Source organism: Pecten maximus, chromosome 19 (genome assembly GCF_902652985.1).
Source record: "Pecten maximus chromosome 19, xPecMax1.1, whole genome shotgun sequence".
In the NCBI taxonomy this organism is placed as follows: domain Eukaryota; kingdom Metazoa; phylum Mollusca; class Bivalvia; order Pectinida; family Pectinidae; genus Pecten; species Pecten maximus.
This window is the reverse complement of record NC_047033.1, coordinates 8,358,361-8,378,047: the sequence shown is the minus strand read 5'-3', so window position 1 is coordinate 8,378,047 and position 19,687 is coordinate 8,358,361. Positions and strand designations below refer to the sequence as shown.

General features: G+C 34.1%; 1 protein-coding gene across 1 annotated transcript; it reads left to right on the top strand.

Annotated features, from left to right (window-relative positions):
* Positions 1-219: 219 nt before the first annotated feature.
* Positions 220-3,693, top strand: LOC117318101 (neuronal acetylcholine receptor subunit beta-2-like). The gene has a single exon (XM_033873102.1). It carries the CDS (start codon positions 220-222, stop codon positions 1,321-1,323), a length of 1,104 nt encoding a protein of 367 aa, XP_033728993.1. The 3' UTR covers positions 1,324-3,693.
* The last annotated feature ends 15,994 nt before the right edge of the window (positions 3,694-19,687 follow it).

Below are 19,687 nucleotides of genomic sequence, written 5' to 3'. Positions count from 1 at the left end.
ATGATCAACTTCGTGGCACGGTTGTCCATTCTTCTATCTATTCCCATATTAGTGAGCTGTGGAACATCTAATGATGTTAAAGATTTACTCACTAATATTTTTGCCGTTAATGCATACAACAGGAGAGTGCGGCCTACATTAAACCAGGCAAAAGCAACGGACGTTGTCCTTCTTTTTTACCTTGTGAATATCATTGAAATAGATGAGGTTAAGAAGAAAATGGCTACAACGGCATATCTATATCTTACATGGGAAGACGCTTATATAACATGGTCGCCTGCTAGCTACCATGGTATCAGCCGACTCTACATTCCCCAAGTTGACATCTGGAGACCTGATATCGCTTTAACCAATGGCTATTCAAAGATGAAAGAACTTGGTGATGACTTTATATTAACTGCAATCAGTAATAACGGAACTGTCGAATGGTTCCCCTATGAAGTTTTTCAAACGAAATGTTCGATTGACGTTTCGAATTTCCCATTTGATAAACAAACATGTAATGTCACATTCAGTGTGTGGACAAGTCTTCAGGAGGACATTGTTCTTGGTTTCGACACTGGAAGGAATGCGGTCAATCTTGCATCTTACCAAATAAATAGCGAATGGGACCTCATTGATACTGCGGCTGATACGCGTGCTTCGTTTACTGATGGAGACGTTGTTTCATTTTCATTAACAATTCGAAGGCGGCCAGAATATTACATGTACAATGTTGTCGCTCCAGTTATGCTTCTTTCGTTTTTGGCTGTGTTCACATTTGCTTTGCCTGTTGAATGTGGAGAGAAAATCGGATTTTGCATGACCGTATATTTGGCCTTCGCTGTCTTTCTTACCATAGTAGGTGAATCCCTACCTGCTAGTTCAACCCAGTCTCTACTAGGCAAATACCTTTTTGCTCTACTGATGATGGGAACTGCAATTGTCATGGTTACTACATTTGAACTAAGAATCAACTCATGGAATACATCTTTATTCAAAATTCCAGTCTTCCTGAAAGCCCTCGTACATATCAGCTGGAGGATTCAATGTCGACGACGTCACATTGTGTCTGATCAAGACCGTGTGTCTGAACAAAACAAGATCTCAGATCGAGGGCAGGAGCCGGAAAAACAAGATATGCCAGATGGCCAACAGCATGACGTGAGTCTAAGCTGTAAAGAAAAACAACGAACAAATTGCAATTTGCACAAATTTGGTTCCGAAGATACAACGTGGCAGGATGTGAATTCAGCTATCGATTTCTTTTGTTTTTGGATCTTCTTAACAACCAATATAATCACTACTTGTGCCATATTTTCAGTGGCTATCACAAATGTCTGATCTGTTGAAAGCAGATATGTGTAGGATGTGTAACCTTCATTTTTATTACCTGGTCAATCCGCATGTGAAAGAAGCAAAACACATTACGAGCACGTGGAATAATATCATGCAGTAATGTTGAAATCGAACTATCTTTTATCCAAACTTCTTTATAAATATAAAGAGCCAGGAAAAGTGACTGTCTGATGTGCCATCCATGTGGATTTTCGAAGTTGTACCGGAACATATGGTTGATTCAATGATCATGCTACTTCACAGTCTGATTATCTATTTCATCTTTATCATTTGAATTAAAAGTAAATATTATTATAAACATTACGATATATTTTGTGAATCTGCAATTGGTCTTTTGAATGCAACACTCGACATTGGAATCAGTTCTGAAACGACAGTTTTTCTTGTAACTGGAATTTTTAGACGTTTAGAGTAGAGAAACAAATCATGGATGTATAAGTACAAGACTGGGCCTGAGAAACTATGCGAACAGACACAACTGAAAACAATGTGTTGTAGAACACACAGAAACATATTACTACACGTGCTGTGATTTTCAATGTCTTTTCATCTCATTAAATTCTAGTATTTATCGTAATGCTGTCGTCTATTTATCTGCGATGTATTTTGAACATCAAAATGTAGTTTATGCTGCTATCATATTTGATGACTAAATCTGTACTAAATGTATTATGATTGGGTGGCTAAATGTGTACATAACCTGTGATATACGTACAAATATAGTCTTGTTTAGATGGCTGCAAAACTTGATTGCAAGTCGGTATTGCGCGAAATATAGCATTTGCGAAATAGTTCCAATAGGGCGGATGAATGACTACATGTGTACTCTACTACAAAGTTTGAGTTACATCACACAATTTAATCTAATATAGTTCGCAACGCGTACGGTACCAAATAATCCTGAAACAAACCTTAACTCAAACACATATCACAAGTTTTTTTTACAATGTACAATGTAGAACACAACCTTAATTTAAACACATAAATCAATGTCTTCTACAATGTACAAGGTGGCACAAAACCTGAATCCGAACACAAATTACTGGTATAGTATATATTAAGGTAACAATCTTACCTTTAACACCAATCCGAGGTGTCATATCTAAAATTCTAACCCTATCAAAGATGAAATGTAGAAGATGGCATATAGCCTTAACTTGAGAAATCACATGTTCACGCGTGTTAGGAAGTGTGTATTATTAACTCTAGCACCATTTAAGTTAGTTTGTGTATGAAAGGAAGCATATATATAGCCTCAAATCAAATTGTGTTTGATATATAGCCTTAACTCAAACGTTCATCACAGTTGTAATACCACGCGATGTACCCTTAACTTTAACACTAATTACAGGTGTAAAGGAAAATGTAGTATATACCCTAAGCCTAAAACAAGCCACAGGTGTAAAAGAAAATGAAGCATATTCCCTTAAGCCTAACCCAAATCATATGTGTAATTGGAAAATACACCATCGATTCGACACATTAAATGTTTTTAGTGAAACATATTTGAAATTATATAACTCGTATATGTTCACCATTAGGTTTTCCCCGCCATCTTACCTTGTTGTGACATACCTTTTTCGCTGTAGACAAAACTTAATTTCCTGCGTAAACACACTTTCAGAAAATCCGGAAAATTAAAATCCGGAACCAATTGATCTATTTGAGTTTTAACAAATATAAAGCCTGTATATACTACTTTATAATGAATATACCAATATTGAGAAAATGTATTTGTGTAATTTTTATGCATATCATCATACAGGATTTATTTACTAAAAAATGTGGTGTGTTATCTTATTTTATTGGAGACAAATAGCACATAACTTCCCTTTTTTAGATAAATGTGCCCATTTTATGTTGTTGCGTTTGTATCGCTATATATATCGGATGCGTATTAGACTGGTAAGAACTGACTGTTGAGAGAAACCTACTCCGTAGCAATTAAATATACATTTACATCGATTGTGATATAATAACGGCCTCAAATTTATTCTGAGCAATGTTTTGTTGTCAAAAATGGACAATGACTACATGATTTACTACACATTTTGTTAATTAGTTTGGGTGTCAGTCAAATGCATATTGAACCATTTGAATAACTATGATTAATAAAGGCCACCATTTCATTACCAACGAAAGGTATCTGATCAGGTGTCGCGGTAATGTTACATTATAATTTCCTGTATTTGCCTAATGCACCATATGTATGCATGGAAGACTTGTATTAACTTCGAGAATGTCTATACATGAGTTTATCTTGGTGTTTCAAGATCAATGTAAATTACCCAAGCGTAGCTTCTGTATCCTGTGCATATATAATTAATTCATTAAAGTTATCATTGTGATTTAAAATGTTGTTCATTTCATTTTTTTTCACACTATGCTGGCGGACATTTGTATGATAGATAACCGATGATACCGTACAATGTTTATCCAGACAAGCACAATTTTCGCTTTTCGCAATTAAAACTGGGCTATCTTTTTTTCTATCTATGAGTAATACTAAAAGTGTTATAGACTTATAAAACAAGAGGCACAATGCGCCTGTATCACTCACCTGCTACTGATATACACGTCATTTACGCGGATGTTAAGCTGAATTTTATTTTCAATATTGGAGTAGATTTTGTCGCTCTTTATTTCAACATGACCTTGACCTATATCATTATTCTTGCACTCTTGTTTACTCAGGCCAAAATTACCGAACATATGCGACACATGTTACCTTGATATCAAGTCAAGGTTGTTCATTCGAACTGGATATACCTTAATCCAAGCAATATGACTATTACCATTAGACAAATGTCATTTTACCAATATCATTACCTTAAACCTTTTGTAGGTCATTGTCATTCATTTGCACAAACAATGCAGCCACCCATTGTTCATCCATGCTTAATGATGATTATTAGCGTCTCTTGATGTTTGAGAAGAAATCGCAGATCTGACATTTGTGACTTTGAATATAGGTCAAGGTTATGTATTTAAATAAGCTTAGTAGCCCTTGACCGGAATATGGTACAGGCCTCAGATGTCGTATGCTTGGTCAGTAAGAAGACGTCTATTAAAGAGTTAACCATATTTGACCCCTCTGTCGTCGAGTTAAGCCAAGAAAACTCATTATAACCAACGTGGAAGTCCTTCACGACAGACTGTTTTACGACCAATAGGATGATTTTGGTCCTCTTGGTTAACAAGAACTTGTGTAAAGAGAAAAAATGAAAGCCGGACGTAAGACGGATGACTGAAATCGCATCACGGCTAAAATTAAGAGTCACGTTTAGTCGCTGGTTACGATCAAAATACATTTAGATACAGTGATACAGATAAAATTCACAATTGGCCATCCGGACAAATGCATATTTGTAATATTCGTAATGTAAATAGTTACGTGGTACGATGGCTGTATCATTTTATGTAATAATATGAGAGTTGGAAAATGCAGTTACAGCGCTGGTTCTTACGTTTATGTCCGATTCGAATACCTCAATTTTGTACGGTACTAAAAAGAGTTAATATCTTTTTTATTGTATACTTTGTGAGTAGAATGATGGATTATTTTGCCATGGGATTGGCGGATTGGTAGATTTGGTTTGTTTTTGTTTAACGTCCTATCAACAGCCAGGGTCATTTAAGGACGTGCCAGGTTTTGGAGGTGGAGGAAAGCCGGAGTACCCGGAGAAAAACCACCGGCGTAGGGCCAGTACCTGGCAACTGCCCCACGTAGGTTTCGAACTCGCAACCCAGTGGTGGAGGGCTAGTGTTAAAGTGTCGGTACACCTTAACCACTCGGCCACCGGATTGGTAGAACATTTTCACAGAATAGGTTCCACTCACAACAAATTGTTCTCGTGGTATGCTTTTCTGGTATGTTCTTCCATTTTACCATGAAAACTAATAGAAATCAGAACGGCCCTTACGCACTGATTGGTATGTTTAAAACACATTAACATTCATCCTCAAAGCTGACTTCTTTCTTTCTTTCTTCCTTTTTTTTCTGTCTCGATATATGTATATGTGTTGTTTCCAAATAAAACATCTATATGAATCTGACACTTAAGAAAATGTATAAATGCTCAGATATGCATACATTTCTTTCATATTTAAAAGTTATTTAATCGACAATTCGAAAAAATCCCTTTATATCATATCGATCAAATCTTTTCGACGATGACAAACAGTGGCAAATAAATGGTGTCTCAAAGTTTCTGTATCCAGTCTATGACACCATTGGGACGTCACCACAAGGCCTCTCTCACTAACTTGTCAGATATGTAGAGTGATTCATGTGTAAATACAATGGGAATACATTCCAGATGATAGTATACATGTTTATTGATAATTACTTTGTGCGTTTGTCACTGAGTACATAATTTCAACTCTGAAAAATGTAAATTTTATCATCAAAATTTTGTCTGCTAGCTTTACGGTCTAAAACGGCAAGCAACAGACTGAGTAAACAGATTGGTGTATTCATAAGAAAATGAATATGTAAATGCGATTACATATCTGAGATGCGTAAACACTGTCTGTGTCTTTCTTCCAACAAATACAGATTATAGATTATATTTAGTACAGTCGGCTCTTAGCTTTTAATACTTCTACCCACGTAACTCTGACTTGAGACTTTTAGTTTTTAATAAAGCAGAAGCTAATTTACAGAATTTTAATGCTTTAAACAGCAAAGATAAATTAATATTTCTTATGAAAGAAGATAATTTGCAAAAAGATGTCGCCAGGTTATTGTTTGATATGTACCAAAGAAGACAAAACTTTTTATCAATAAGTCTTAGTATTAATTGACACTCAAGATTTTACTGCAGTAGTGTCTCATAAGCCAAATATGGCTGGGTGTTGATGCATTTTAACGTTTTTAATGAAATTATGCTTGTATTTTATGTATATTTTATGTATCAATACGTGACACTTTAATAAACATATCTGAATCTGAATCTGAATCGTAACCGCGTTTTAAGGTGACGAGTGTACATGGAGAAATGGTCACTGTGTTCCCTGGTGATAGACCAATTATGCCGATCAATCACCGGGGTTAAATCATCATAGATCGCGGTGACCAAGCGTGCCGCGGTGAACCTCCGCGATCGGGACAATGAGGATCACAGAGGATCACAGAGGATCAGCAGGACTCATCGGTGCTTACTCATGCGATAGAATTTACCTGTAATATGGATCGATATAGAGTAGCTACATGTATATAACTGATACCCATCAACGCTATGATCGATGTGACCAGGGACGTACGGTATAACGTAATTGAAACTTTACATTTACCAGTGGTTTTAATTGTTTCCAGCTTTTTAAAATGCCGTAGAATTAAACATAAGTTTTACTTAGCTTGAAAATATGTGATTTTTTATTTGATCGTGTCACTACAGTCGTAGTCTAGAGGGGACATGGATAATGTGGAGTATATTTAGATATATGAAGAACTGTAAAGATTCCGCTGTGTGTCGCTGACAGGTAAAAGAAAGTAGATTTGATGGAAGTTATTTCTTGTGTAGTAGATGTAAGAATCACGGATTAATGAACATTTCGAACAACTTTCATCCAAGTAAGGATATAATTTGCATGTCTGGTGTAGGGCCAGAATGCACTACTATATGAAAACATGGAATTTTCCGACACCGTTTGGTGTCGCTAAGATGTAAGGTGTAAATACAATAAAAACCGGTGTGAAATAACACGTATCTTACCAATATGGATAAATGAGATATTTATTTACCCCAGAATACTCATTTAGTTCCACCTAGGTGTTTTATTCCGTCAGTATAGACCCTCGCTTTACGCTAGTCAAAATTTCACGCTGTTGACCTGCCATTTTGTAAGTGACAGTACGACTAACCACCCGAATCGGAACGCAATGGACCGAAAAGACCACATATAATTTATTGTGTTTTTCTTCTAACGTAGTTTAAATCAAGAAAACTAAGCTTATTATTTCCCAAAACCTATTATACTTAATTCAAAAATCCATTATTTCTTAATTATAAGCGGTAAAATCTATAGAAATAAAAGTGTATTTTTTTTTCTTTTCACTCCATCGCGTACTGATTAGGTAGTTAGGCCGACCGCGACCTACATAGTTAGCAATATGGCGTCGAGTCCAGTATGAAATGTTGACTAGTGTAACGCGAGGGTCTATAAGGACTGAATAAAACATCTAGATGGGACTAAATGGGTATATATATGTAAGTGTTATGTCACTCACGATTTTATTGTATTAGGACCAAAATCTTAGTGACATGCCACATGTCAGGTGTCGGGGAATTCCACGTTTTCATATCGTAGTGAGCCAGAGGAGGCCAATAGAAACTCTGGCTAATTCCACACATGAAACTGATCAAAAATGGGAACAACACTAATTATGTGTAACTGTACTGGTTGCATAGTCAAAAACATGCAATATATCGTATCTAAGGGCATCCATATATGGATGTTCTCTGCCTTAAATGTACCGGCTGATTTATATCTTCACATTATATCATGTCATTGAGTAATTTTATGGTTTCTGTTTCTATTAAAATGTGATTTCAATGATTCTTATTAAATCATAATACTTGTACCTTTTATTACGTAGCGTCTTATTGAATACAACACGTTTTCATTATGTGGTGAATCGACATGATAGCCGTCATTGTTGGATATTATCCATTTGGCTGTCTGTCAATCCAACGCTATAGAAATGGGTACCTGGCCGTACATGTGCATGAATTTCATTGGTTGGAGAGAATGATTGACAAGTCACCTTATACAAGGCAGATGACACTGAAGTTCGTCACACCTCAGTGAGCATTGTTGCTGTCAATCAAACGCCGTGGAAAGGCTTTGCACGTATTTCATTGGTTGATAAGAATGATTGACAAGTCATCCTCCATGCACAGGTAAGATTTACAAGACAATTACGAAATGTCTTATTATTACTATGTATCAATCTTTTACAGATAAACATATTTGCAAATAAATGATACTTATGTTTTTTAAGTTTTGCTATCAGAAAGTTAGTTTTATCACGTTTATGACCATGACGAGTTAAATATATCAATCCATAATTTTACCACCGATCATCGGAATTGTGGAAGTTATTTAATTCATGCGACGGTGTTTGTCTTGTTGAATACGGGAATAAGATGCATGTGAAAAGCATACGATTTTTAAATGATCTCCATTTCGATAGTGATACTTCACGTATACGAAAGTCAGTTCATGGTATTCCAACAACAGTTCCTTTGGTATCTTTTATCATAAACGTTAAGAAATTTATTTAACATATTTATGAAGACAGCACGGTGGTTTTTAGTAGATAAAAAACACATATTTGCCTGATTTTTTCATGTGATAATAAAAATTTCAACGTATTTTTTTTCTGAAGCGTGTGATTTAAATATTTAGCTGTGAAAACATTTCTCTATTTTATAATCCATGGGACGCAATCAAATGTTTTTTCCAAAGACTATATTGCTAGAGTTCCTATATATTTATGAATATATAAATTATATAAATTGTATTTGACATGTATTTTGAAAGTTGCAAATATACATGCATTGCATTATCTGAATTATTTTTCTAATGAAATATTTAACATAAAATGTGTTTGTTTTTAGTCATATATAAAACTGTAGTATATATCACAAGTGGTACATATGCAGAGTTAAGGTTCTTGGTGTTCAAATGTTGATGTGGTGAAACTCGGTATTACGACCACCACGTAATTAAGACAACCCCGCTATGAAGACCACTTTCACTCCATTCAATTCCATTTCATCTTAAATTGTCCTTATTTTGATTCATTACGAAAGAAATGCATTACACCTCATAATATATGAAAACCTAGCATGTTCAAATTTATAGAGCTGTTAACAAGAAGTAATAGAAATGATATCTCAAATCTTGCTAAATATCTTAAGTTTGCAAGGAACAGAAAATTAGAATGGCCTAATAACCAATAATTATGTATAGTGATATAATGTTTCTCATACATATGTTGTATTACTTTTATTAGTAGTTGAATTGTCTCTATGTGCGATTCCAGTACAAATCTATGATAAGATATTGTTTATGATGTAAATAGTAAATTAATTGTTATATACATGTATATAATCACATGTCAATATGTATGAGGGTATATATGTATACACGTGTTGTATATGTATATATGAGTGAACTGGCACACATATTCATACATGTGTGTGTATTGGATGAAGATACTTGGTATTTACAATCTGAGAATTTTACAAATATGCCAGAAATTGTTAATGTATAAGTATTTCAATTTACTATAATAATGCCATTGTCATTCTGTACAGTACATGCTAGATATCACATCCATTTGTCGGTGTGGTTATGAGGCGAAAGTGATAAATAATGTTGTTATAATATGAATATTCACATGTCTACGATTGAGCCGAAAGGCTTAAAGTAATAAAGAACTTTAACTCGTCTTTGGTTTTATTGAATAACGATATTTAAAGAAACTGTCACTTAATGATACAAAGTGAAACATGTGCAAGGATTTTTTAGTGTGTCTTATTTAAATATCACAAACATGTACATAAATTAACCGACCGTAGGATCTTTCTCCTAATATTTTTTTCTATGCATATTATTCCCGGTTTTGATTTTCCTGAAAAGTTTGACATTTTATGTTCCTTAATGATTACTTGATAAAGGGACATATACGATATGTATGTCCCTGCTTGATAATACCGCTGATAAAAATAGCGTTTGATACCTGAAATTGGCTACAGACAATTATACAAATATCAGATTATTAGGAACATGTGTGAATTTGCTTGTGTTCTCATCGCCGTTTTGTCAACATGTCACCCGATCACAGCCAGGTAAGTTGTGATTTTTATCACATGTAAGTTTCAAGGTTCCTTTGAACTGCAGCCAGAGAACTTTAGATCACAGTCCTACCTGTACCGGCATTGGAGATACATGTATAAGCTGTCGGTAAAACCGTCCATGGCCGGAGGGGGTTGGGGTGTAATATGGTGACATCTAGCTGGAGTTGCTCAATTAACGTACATACCGGGTGGCACAGGACGCAACAAGCAGGCACATTTTTCACATTCACAATGAGTCATTTTATGGTAAATTAATAAGTATTGTGTTAAAAGTGTCCATTTTCTGATATATAAAATGGTGTATTTATAATAATCAGTTTGAAATTAAGAACATCCTTTTATGAAATCTCAAGGAAATATATATCATTCAACAGATACAACTTCGAATTCACTACCCTAGAAAAAAACAGTATTTAGGACCGTTTTGGTCATTTTGAGTAACGTGTTAATTTGTGTCTTCCTCATCACGTGAAAGTGTCCGTTTTCCGATATAAAATAAAGTCTTTTCTAAAAGTCAGACCGATTTGAAATTAAGAACAACAATGTATGAAATGTCAAAGAAAATAAGATATTGAACAGATTAAATTTTACTTCACTAGAAAAAAGGCGTCTCCTGGACCGTTTTGGTAATCTTGACCCACAGCTTGAATAACATGTTAATTTGTGTCTTCCTCATCACGTGAAAGTGTCTGTTTTCTGATATAAATAAAGTATTTTTTAAACGCCAGACCGATTTGAAATTAAGAACAACAATGTATGAAATGTCAAAGAAAATATAACATTCAACAAATTAAATTTCACTTCACTAGAAAAAAAGGAGTACCCTGGACCGTTTTGGTAATTTTGTATCTTTGTATATCGACTTTAATTTGAAGACAAATTTACACCTATAGCATCAATGAAATAACGCAAATTTACACAGATTTGTTAAATTATACCAAACCAGAAATCAAACGTGTGACTTGCGTTTAATGTATGATGGTACGTCCCTGCTTTACAGAACGATACCATTGAGTCAAGTTCCTTTGCAACCACAATCAGCTCTATCAAACTTCATTACTGTACCGACATACATTTAATAAAATAATAATCATTTCACTGACATTTTTTTCAAAATAATTCAATGCAAACTTAGATTAATACGATACGTAATCTATATATGGGGTATATATTGGATACCTGTACAAATCACCTACACGTATACGTAGGTCCCGAGACAATTAGGCTTCACACAATACCAAGATTTACAAGATTTACAAGATTTTATTGGTTCACTCATGACATATATACATATGTAACAAGAGGTCATAAAGGGGAAAAAGAGAACTATTGGATGGACAAAGTAATCAATAGACAAATCAAGATAAATCATACAAATCATGAATTATTCTAATGTTCTTTACATACTTAAAAGCTTAATTACTCTTTGGATAAAACGACTTACTTTACTTAACAAACCTGAATTACATATAGAGAACATTCCTTTCATTTTGTCACAATTAGGATTAATATAATAATATTTTGGTATATAAATTGCTCGTAGTGCTACAACAGAATCATTTTTACAGACATATAGATAGTGGTACTCATCACCAACACAGTTTGTACAGAGAGGACATAACCTTTCCTCGCGAGGAACGTTATTCCATCTCCCTGTCTCTATAGGAAATTTTAAATTAGAAGTTCTAAATTTACACAAATATCTTCGGTCGTTATGATTCAATTTCAATAGGTATGGTTCAAAATTAAACTGAGATTTATACAAAGAATATACTTGTCCTCGCGAGGAGCTATCAATTTCATTAAACCATTTTTGAACAAATTGATCTTGAAGTCTTTGTTTAATGATTATTTTAAGATATTCTCTATTACTTGTACAAGAATGTTGAAGTAACCATATATCATTAAAACCAGTATTGTTCAATATGTCTCGTATATATAATAACCATCTAGAACTAAATACTGAATCCTGATGTAACTTGTACATTAATTTATACATTGTAGTAGATAATTTCATTTCGCCTGTTATGAGTTTATGCCAAAACATAATCATTCTTGTTTTTATTTCAATTTCTAAAGGGTACCTACCCAATTCACCATATACCATATAATTTGGCGTACTTGTGCGAACATTTAAAATCCTTTTACAAAACTGTAAGTGTATTTTTTCAATAATCTTAGTATTTTCGTAGCCCCAGATTTCACATGCATATAACAAAATTGGCATAACAAGTGCATCAAATAGTTTTAACTGCAGATCTATCGGTAATGAAATATTTCTAATTTTTGTATACAATGCGTACATGGCTTTCTTTGCTTGTTCCGATAATTTACTTCTGGCTTTTGTGAAAACACCATTATAATTTAACATTAATCCAAGATATGTATAGGAGTCTTGTATATCTAAACTCTCATTATTGAATAAAAAGTTGACGTTTCTTCGACTTTTTCTTTTTTCAAATATTATTACTTTTGTTTTTTGCGTGTTAACCGAAAGTTTCCATTCATCACAATAGTTTTGAAATTCGTTTAATGCATTCTGTAACCCATCTGGTGTTTCAGCCATAAGAACAGTATCATCAGCATATAATATAACAAACAGTTTTACATACAAATCCAGGTTTTGTTCACTTAGTGTATATACATCATTCAAAAACGGAACATTATGTTGGTCAAGAAAAGTTTCTAAATCATTAAGAAACAAGGAAAACAAAAATGGTGACAAATTTTCCCCTTGTTTTACCCCGACATCACACATGAAGTAATCAGACTTGTCATTACCGTTAATTACACAAGATTTTGTATTTTGATAAAGATTATAAATGACCTTGAACATTTTCCCCGTTATTCTACTATTCTGAAGTTTTCTCCATAACCCCGCTCTCCACACAGTGTCGAACGCCTTTTTAAAGTCAATGAAGGAGCAATATAGTTTTTTACCCTTCGAGAAATGTAAAGAAATTAATGAATGTAATATGAAAATATTTTCGGTGGTAGAATATCCCTTTCGGAATCCGGCTTGGGCGGATGACACTAGATTGATTTTATCGGCCAATTTGGTTAATCTATCATTAATTATAGAGGTAAATACCTTTCCCAAACAAGATACAAGTGTTATCGCTCGATAATTATCTGGGTCCCTAGGGTCTCCTTTTTTCTTATATATTGGTTTAATTATACCTACAGTCCATTCCTGAGGCACTCTTCCAGTATTAAGAATTATATTAAATAGGTCTGTATATAGAGGCAAACATATGTCTATAGTACTTTTTATGTATTCATTTCGTATTTCGTCAATTCCACTAGCTTTATTATTTTTAAGATTTTCTATAGCGTTTATTATTTCCGCTGCAGTAATTTCTGAATTAAGGTCTTCAGTGAAATCATCCTCATCATCTAAGAAAGTAATATCAATATTATCATCTTCATAATTGGCCGAGTTCAATTTTTTGAAATAATCGTAAAGTTCATTTATCGGTATTTTACTTTGACACGTTTTTGATTGGCCTGAGACCTTATTTAGCATATCCCATAAAAACTTTGGATTGTTTTTTACAGAGTCTCTTAATTTATTCTCCATATTAAATGTATACTTTTTATATTCTTTATTTACTGCTTTTCTATAAATACGACTCCCCTTTTTAGTTCGTTTTTATTCGCAAATTTTTTTATTCTGCTATAATTTTGTTTGGCAGTATGAAATTCTTTACGAAGTTTTCTACAATTAGCCGTAAACCATGGTTTATTATTATCATTTCTTCTGACTTTGTGTACAGGTTTACGTCCAAATGACATGTTAGCAGCGGTAGTGAATAAAGCACTAATACTTTTAGAAACATTATCAATTTCTGCACCTGTTACCAAATCTGGTTGTTTAGTTTTAAGGGTTTTTACATATTCTTCTAGCTCGGCAAATTGGTTACCTTCATCAGTTGCTATGAAATTAGTAAAATCATTTTTCAGTTCTTCCTTCCATTTCACATAGCTACTGTTTACCCGTCACAGGTGTTGTTTCAAGATTGACTGGCATGAGCTCGTGTCATAATCGCTCAGGTAAGGCCGGTTTTCAGAAGTAATTTTTGGTATATTTTAACAGGAACCGGACATAATATCGGTCCTGTGTTCGGAATTCAGAGGGATCGGTATTTGGAAGTGTTTTAATACTATGATAAAGAAGGAACAATTCCGTACAATGACAATTTGTTCGGTATTCAGAGGTGTTCAGTTTTTAGAAGGTTCGGTTTTCTGAAGTTGCACTGTACTAGTATTTGTTAATTTCGTTTTGATTAGGTTTGATATAGCATGTACCGCTACGTGTAAGAAGATAGATTAATAACAACGGTACACGTATTTTTTGTGTTAATTTGGGATTCGTGGTACTTTTACAGAAAAATATTTGGCTCTGAAAAGAGCTGTTGTCGGGATGCAGGATTTCATCTCAGTCAGCGTCTAAAACTTCGCCACACCAGCATTTAGTCCCGACATATCTTCAGCTATTTAGTAGGCATGTAGGCGTTAACATAACATAAGTGATGCCGTAGCAGAAGGTCACAGTGACTGGGCTGTAAATCATATTTAAAAAAAAAATATCAAAGCAAACAGGATACAAAAGTCATGTAAGTCAGGTATAAAATACAAATAATTTTTACGACACAAATGAAGCTACAGAATACAAATGAGATATTGACTATCGTGGACTTAGATACCACGAGAATGTACATTCTGAAATATAAGCACAGATGATACAAATAAACTTACATTTTTTATACAACACGTACTTTTTTGTCTAATAAAAGTATTTATATCCCAATTCAAGTAACAATAATAAGCAAATTAAGATATTGTATCTAAATGGATAATAGAAATTATACATCGTGATGCAATGTTTGATATACACACCCATGACCGCGTACTCGGTGACGACTCGGTGCACAAATACAAAGGCACACAAAAAAGTTGCACATAGGCGGACGCTGCACTGTGACATTAAACTGGGAAACCGACATGGTTGGCAAAAAGAGTACATTTTAACACTTAGCAGACAGAGACCCCCTCCATCATTAGAGACGCCCGTTTTTCTAAAAAATACATGTATAAAAATAGTTAAAATTTTGAGCCAGTAAGAACTACAATGCCACATCATAGCGTAATATTGGTTCGTACTTTAATGCTGAAAGGAATAACAGAAAACGCATACATGTAATGTAACTATATCAACTTGAAGGCGAGTTTCATTTTATACCAACGTGTTACTAAGAAATAATTAACGATGATTCGTGTATTGTTGCAGGATATACAACGAGGACGAGGATATTTTGCAATTAAATTAATAACGAAGGCCGCAGGCCCGAGTTAATAATCAAAATTGCAAAATATCCGAGTTGTATATCCTGCAACAATACACGAGTCAAAGTTGATCATTTCTATTCTACCATGTACTGTTTAGTTCTGAGATCGACCTCTTTCTAATAGAAAAAACGGCAAAACAAAAAACAAAACAAAAACGGGAAAACCTTGTAAATTATTTCTTGAGTATTGCATTATTTTGTTGATAAAGTATACATTTCTTTACATGCACTACAGTACTACAATCAAGAACATCTATCATATGGCATTTATTTTAAAAATTTAAATAAAAAAAGCGGCCTTCGTAGGATTCGAACTAGCGTCGTGATAATCAGTTTTGCCACTCGTAATCTGAGTACTTCGATTATGTCAGTTGGGCGAAGGGTCGTGGCCTAACTTTCATGCACGAGTACATTAACTATCATCGTGGCAGTCAGGTAAAGAGGCGTGGCTTACCATCCATGCATGAGTACATTGCTAACCATTGTGTCAGTCAGATGTAGGGGCGTGATTTATTCTTCGTACGCAGTCATGTGTCTAACCTTAAAGTTGAAGTCGGTTGTTGCCATTTCTCATACTTATGACAATGTTATTTCAATTCACAAAACAGTTTTTTCTGTGCATGTTTTTTACCATTACATCTACTCAGTACACATTTCTCAATAACGTCATCATGAGCGTTTTAATATGTATAATACCACATGGAATACACATTAACGAATGAACAATTAAACATGTAATTATCATTTGTTAACGTATTATCAAATTGTTTTATTTTTAAAATTCTTTTTTTTTTATTATTATTTAATCTTATTTATGTTGTAATCTTATACCCGTGTACATTGTCATACTGTTGATAAATTACGCTAAGGTATGAATTTGAGATAAATAAGTATGTGGTATGTTATAAGTCCTAATCTTGAGTACATATAAATATTGTCGTGGTTTATCATTCACTGGTAAATCGGACATTATATTACATCTAAATATGTACATTACACCTCATTTATATATCATTCATTCATTACACTTTTCCACAGCGTCTGCTTATACAGCATTCGATATCGTCATTAGGGAGTTACTTCCCTTCGTTTCGTTTGGTCAATTGATACAACGATAAGGGTCGATAATGGTCAACTGAGAGCCACGCCACCACAGGTAAAACCGAGTGCTGAATGATCAAGATTCGCGGCGGACAAATTGCTTTGATGTTTCGCGGAGAAACGATCACCGCGGATTTTGGTGAACACATTACCACCGGGGATCACGATGACGCCGTTTTCATGATCCGTGATAAGGATTTAGGGTGATAAATCGTGGTGATTGACCCCTTGAATAGAAAATTAGACGCGGGCACATGGTGTTTTTGTGTGAATTCCTAAGAGCCGGACTGTAATTAAGCGTTTTCATCTATAACATGAACTAGAAAATGTCTGTAAGACACGAGCATCCCCGCTCATACGCCCCTTTGTCCAGAACTTTGTATTACGTGATACAATGGTGCAAATGTATAGAGGTTCTCAAGGTAAGACAGTGATTGGTTCGGAACCGGGCAGTAAAATTATGTCTCATTCAGAAGGTGAAAACGTGATCTTTGACTTTTAAGCCTAAATCAGTGACCACCAGAATCATTTATGTGTTGGTTATCAAGGTAGTGTTGACCTTGATCTTCATCTTAAGCTACAAAATCTCTTATATAATACATTCACGACAATCCCTTGAGTGGTAGTACTCTGACCTTTGTCCTGGATATTGTTACTGTACCATGTCAAAGATCTTGAACATGTATAGGAGATAAAATTTCAGCAAGGACCATCTTTGAATCATTCACAACTTAAACTCATCAGCGGTTTTTGTTTTGTTTGTTGGTTTTAGCTAAACGTAAACTCATGCCGTGGCACGACGTCCGTCGGTCGTCCGTCTTTACCTGCCAAACCATGATGGGGTTTCTCAACTTATATATATATATATCTATATATGCATGTACATGTATATAAACGGGATCCGGACTCCTCAGTAAGACACCGAACGTGCTTCTATTCGGGTTAACAATTGTGATTACCATAAGTTGAAGTTGTTTCGTAATTTAGATTAAATCAATGAAAAGAAAACCCAAATAAGCCGCATCACTCACCTGGTATCCTAATCGGAAGCCTGCTGATGTTTCATTGTCCCTTTAACATTGATATATATATATATATATACATTTATTTTGTATATATATGATATTGTTAAAAGATCGATAAAACATCAGAAACCATCGGGTTACTGGTATGCAATTTTCACTGAACTTCACAGTTGATCTAACTCAAAATAATTTAAGCCAATATCAACATGAGTGTACCACTGACCAATGTCAAGGGAAACAACTGTTGATTTTGCATTCTAAATGTCATAAGTAATTTACTCGTAGCTATAAGAATTGCAGCAATTCACAAAGGAGTTCGAGTTCGAATCCTCAACCTCGATTTACCACATGGGGTGCCCAAGAAGACACTACAAATCGAATATGCACTTTATGTAATTTAAGAGAAATAGGCGACCAATTTCTTTATTTATTATTTAATTGTAATCAATAACTTATACTCAATAGCAGAGGGAAATATATGTCTAGATATTATTATGATAGTCCTAATACATTTAAATTTCATACACTATTCAATTACGTACATATGTGTACATTGTAAATGTAACTCAAAATTAACTTATTTCATTGGCTAAATCCATTATTGATACAAATGAGATAATCAATTCACAATACTGATGTCCATCCTGTTTTACCATGCATGCATCATTGTTATCCGTTTGTTAATGTTCATATTCTCTGCACTGCACTGTTTACGAGAATAGACAAAATTGCCATTGTCATTGTCAAACGATACTGACTGGAAACACAAGATGGACGTGATCCATTTCTAACCTAGCTACATGTGCATACATATTATATGTATGTAAATTACTGGAATACACCACAATACTCAAACCTAGCTGGGGCTACCAGTGCAACGATGGTGACCCTGTGTGATAGAACAAAACTCCGCGTAAGTTGGAACGTGACACCAGAACTCCGATAGTACGCTAGAAATAAACTTTGATACAACTATGAAAAAAAAACCAAAAAAAACAAAAAAACGTTCAGTTTCATCAAATATAATAGAGGAACGATAGAAGAGTATGGTATATACATTGTACTTATTATATTTATGCCAACAAGTTGATATCAATTAATAAAATACTAGATAATCAGTACAATGGCAAAAAAAATGTATGAAAATTTGAGAAATTCATCGCAAACATTTGGTCTGAATGGTAACGCTCGTGAGCAGGTAACCGGGCCGTCTATGTCAAGAAACACCTAGAATAAGTCTACGCGGGTTAGCCACACATGTACATATATTACGCGCCTTCTTGTAATTTTCAGGTTTGGTGTGTATTTTTTTGTGTGAAACAGTTACAATAATATCATTGCATTTGTGTTTATCTATGTAGTGTCGTTTATATAAGAATAATATGAAAAAGTATAGACAGTTTATTTGGTTTTACATGAATTTATACATACATTTTGTATATACAGCAATATATGTAGCAATTTTTGTGATATACAGTGTACACAAGTACAACTATATGTGTATATGTATCAAAAATAAATTAGGTCATTTTATGTAATCAAAATAAGCTTGTATTGAAATATCTGCTTTTATGTTTCTGTTACTATCCGATAACAAATATGCTACATCAAAACATTTGAGCATGTGTTCCTATTGATTACAAACCGGTTTATTTTCTCGAACAACGACAGTTCTCTAAGAGTGATCTAATTGTTACCAAAACTAGCTGTAGAGCAAACTAATGTATTTTTAATGTGCCATCAGAAACAGTGTGATAACAATGTAGCACGGATAGGAACTGTATACTACAAACTAAAGGTGGTCATTAATCATGCCACGTCGAATCACGTATAGACTGGATCCACTTTCGTTTTAGCGATCAGGAAAGTGTAGTCGATAAATTAAGGTTTTAAAGCGATAGCATTCCAGTACATTAAACGTATTATAAGTTTTTTTAGAGTATTCAGGGAAATGTAGTCGATAAATTGGGGCTTTCAGTGGGTAGAATTTTCGTTTCTGTCGAAA

What these genes read in the sequence shown, in the direction of transcription:
- LOC117318101 (XM_033873102.1), top strand. Translation starts at nt 220, where the DNA reads ATGGCTACAACGGCATATCTATATCTTACATGGGAAGACGCTTATATA.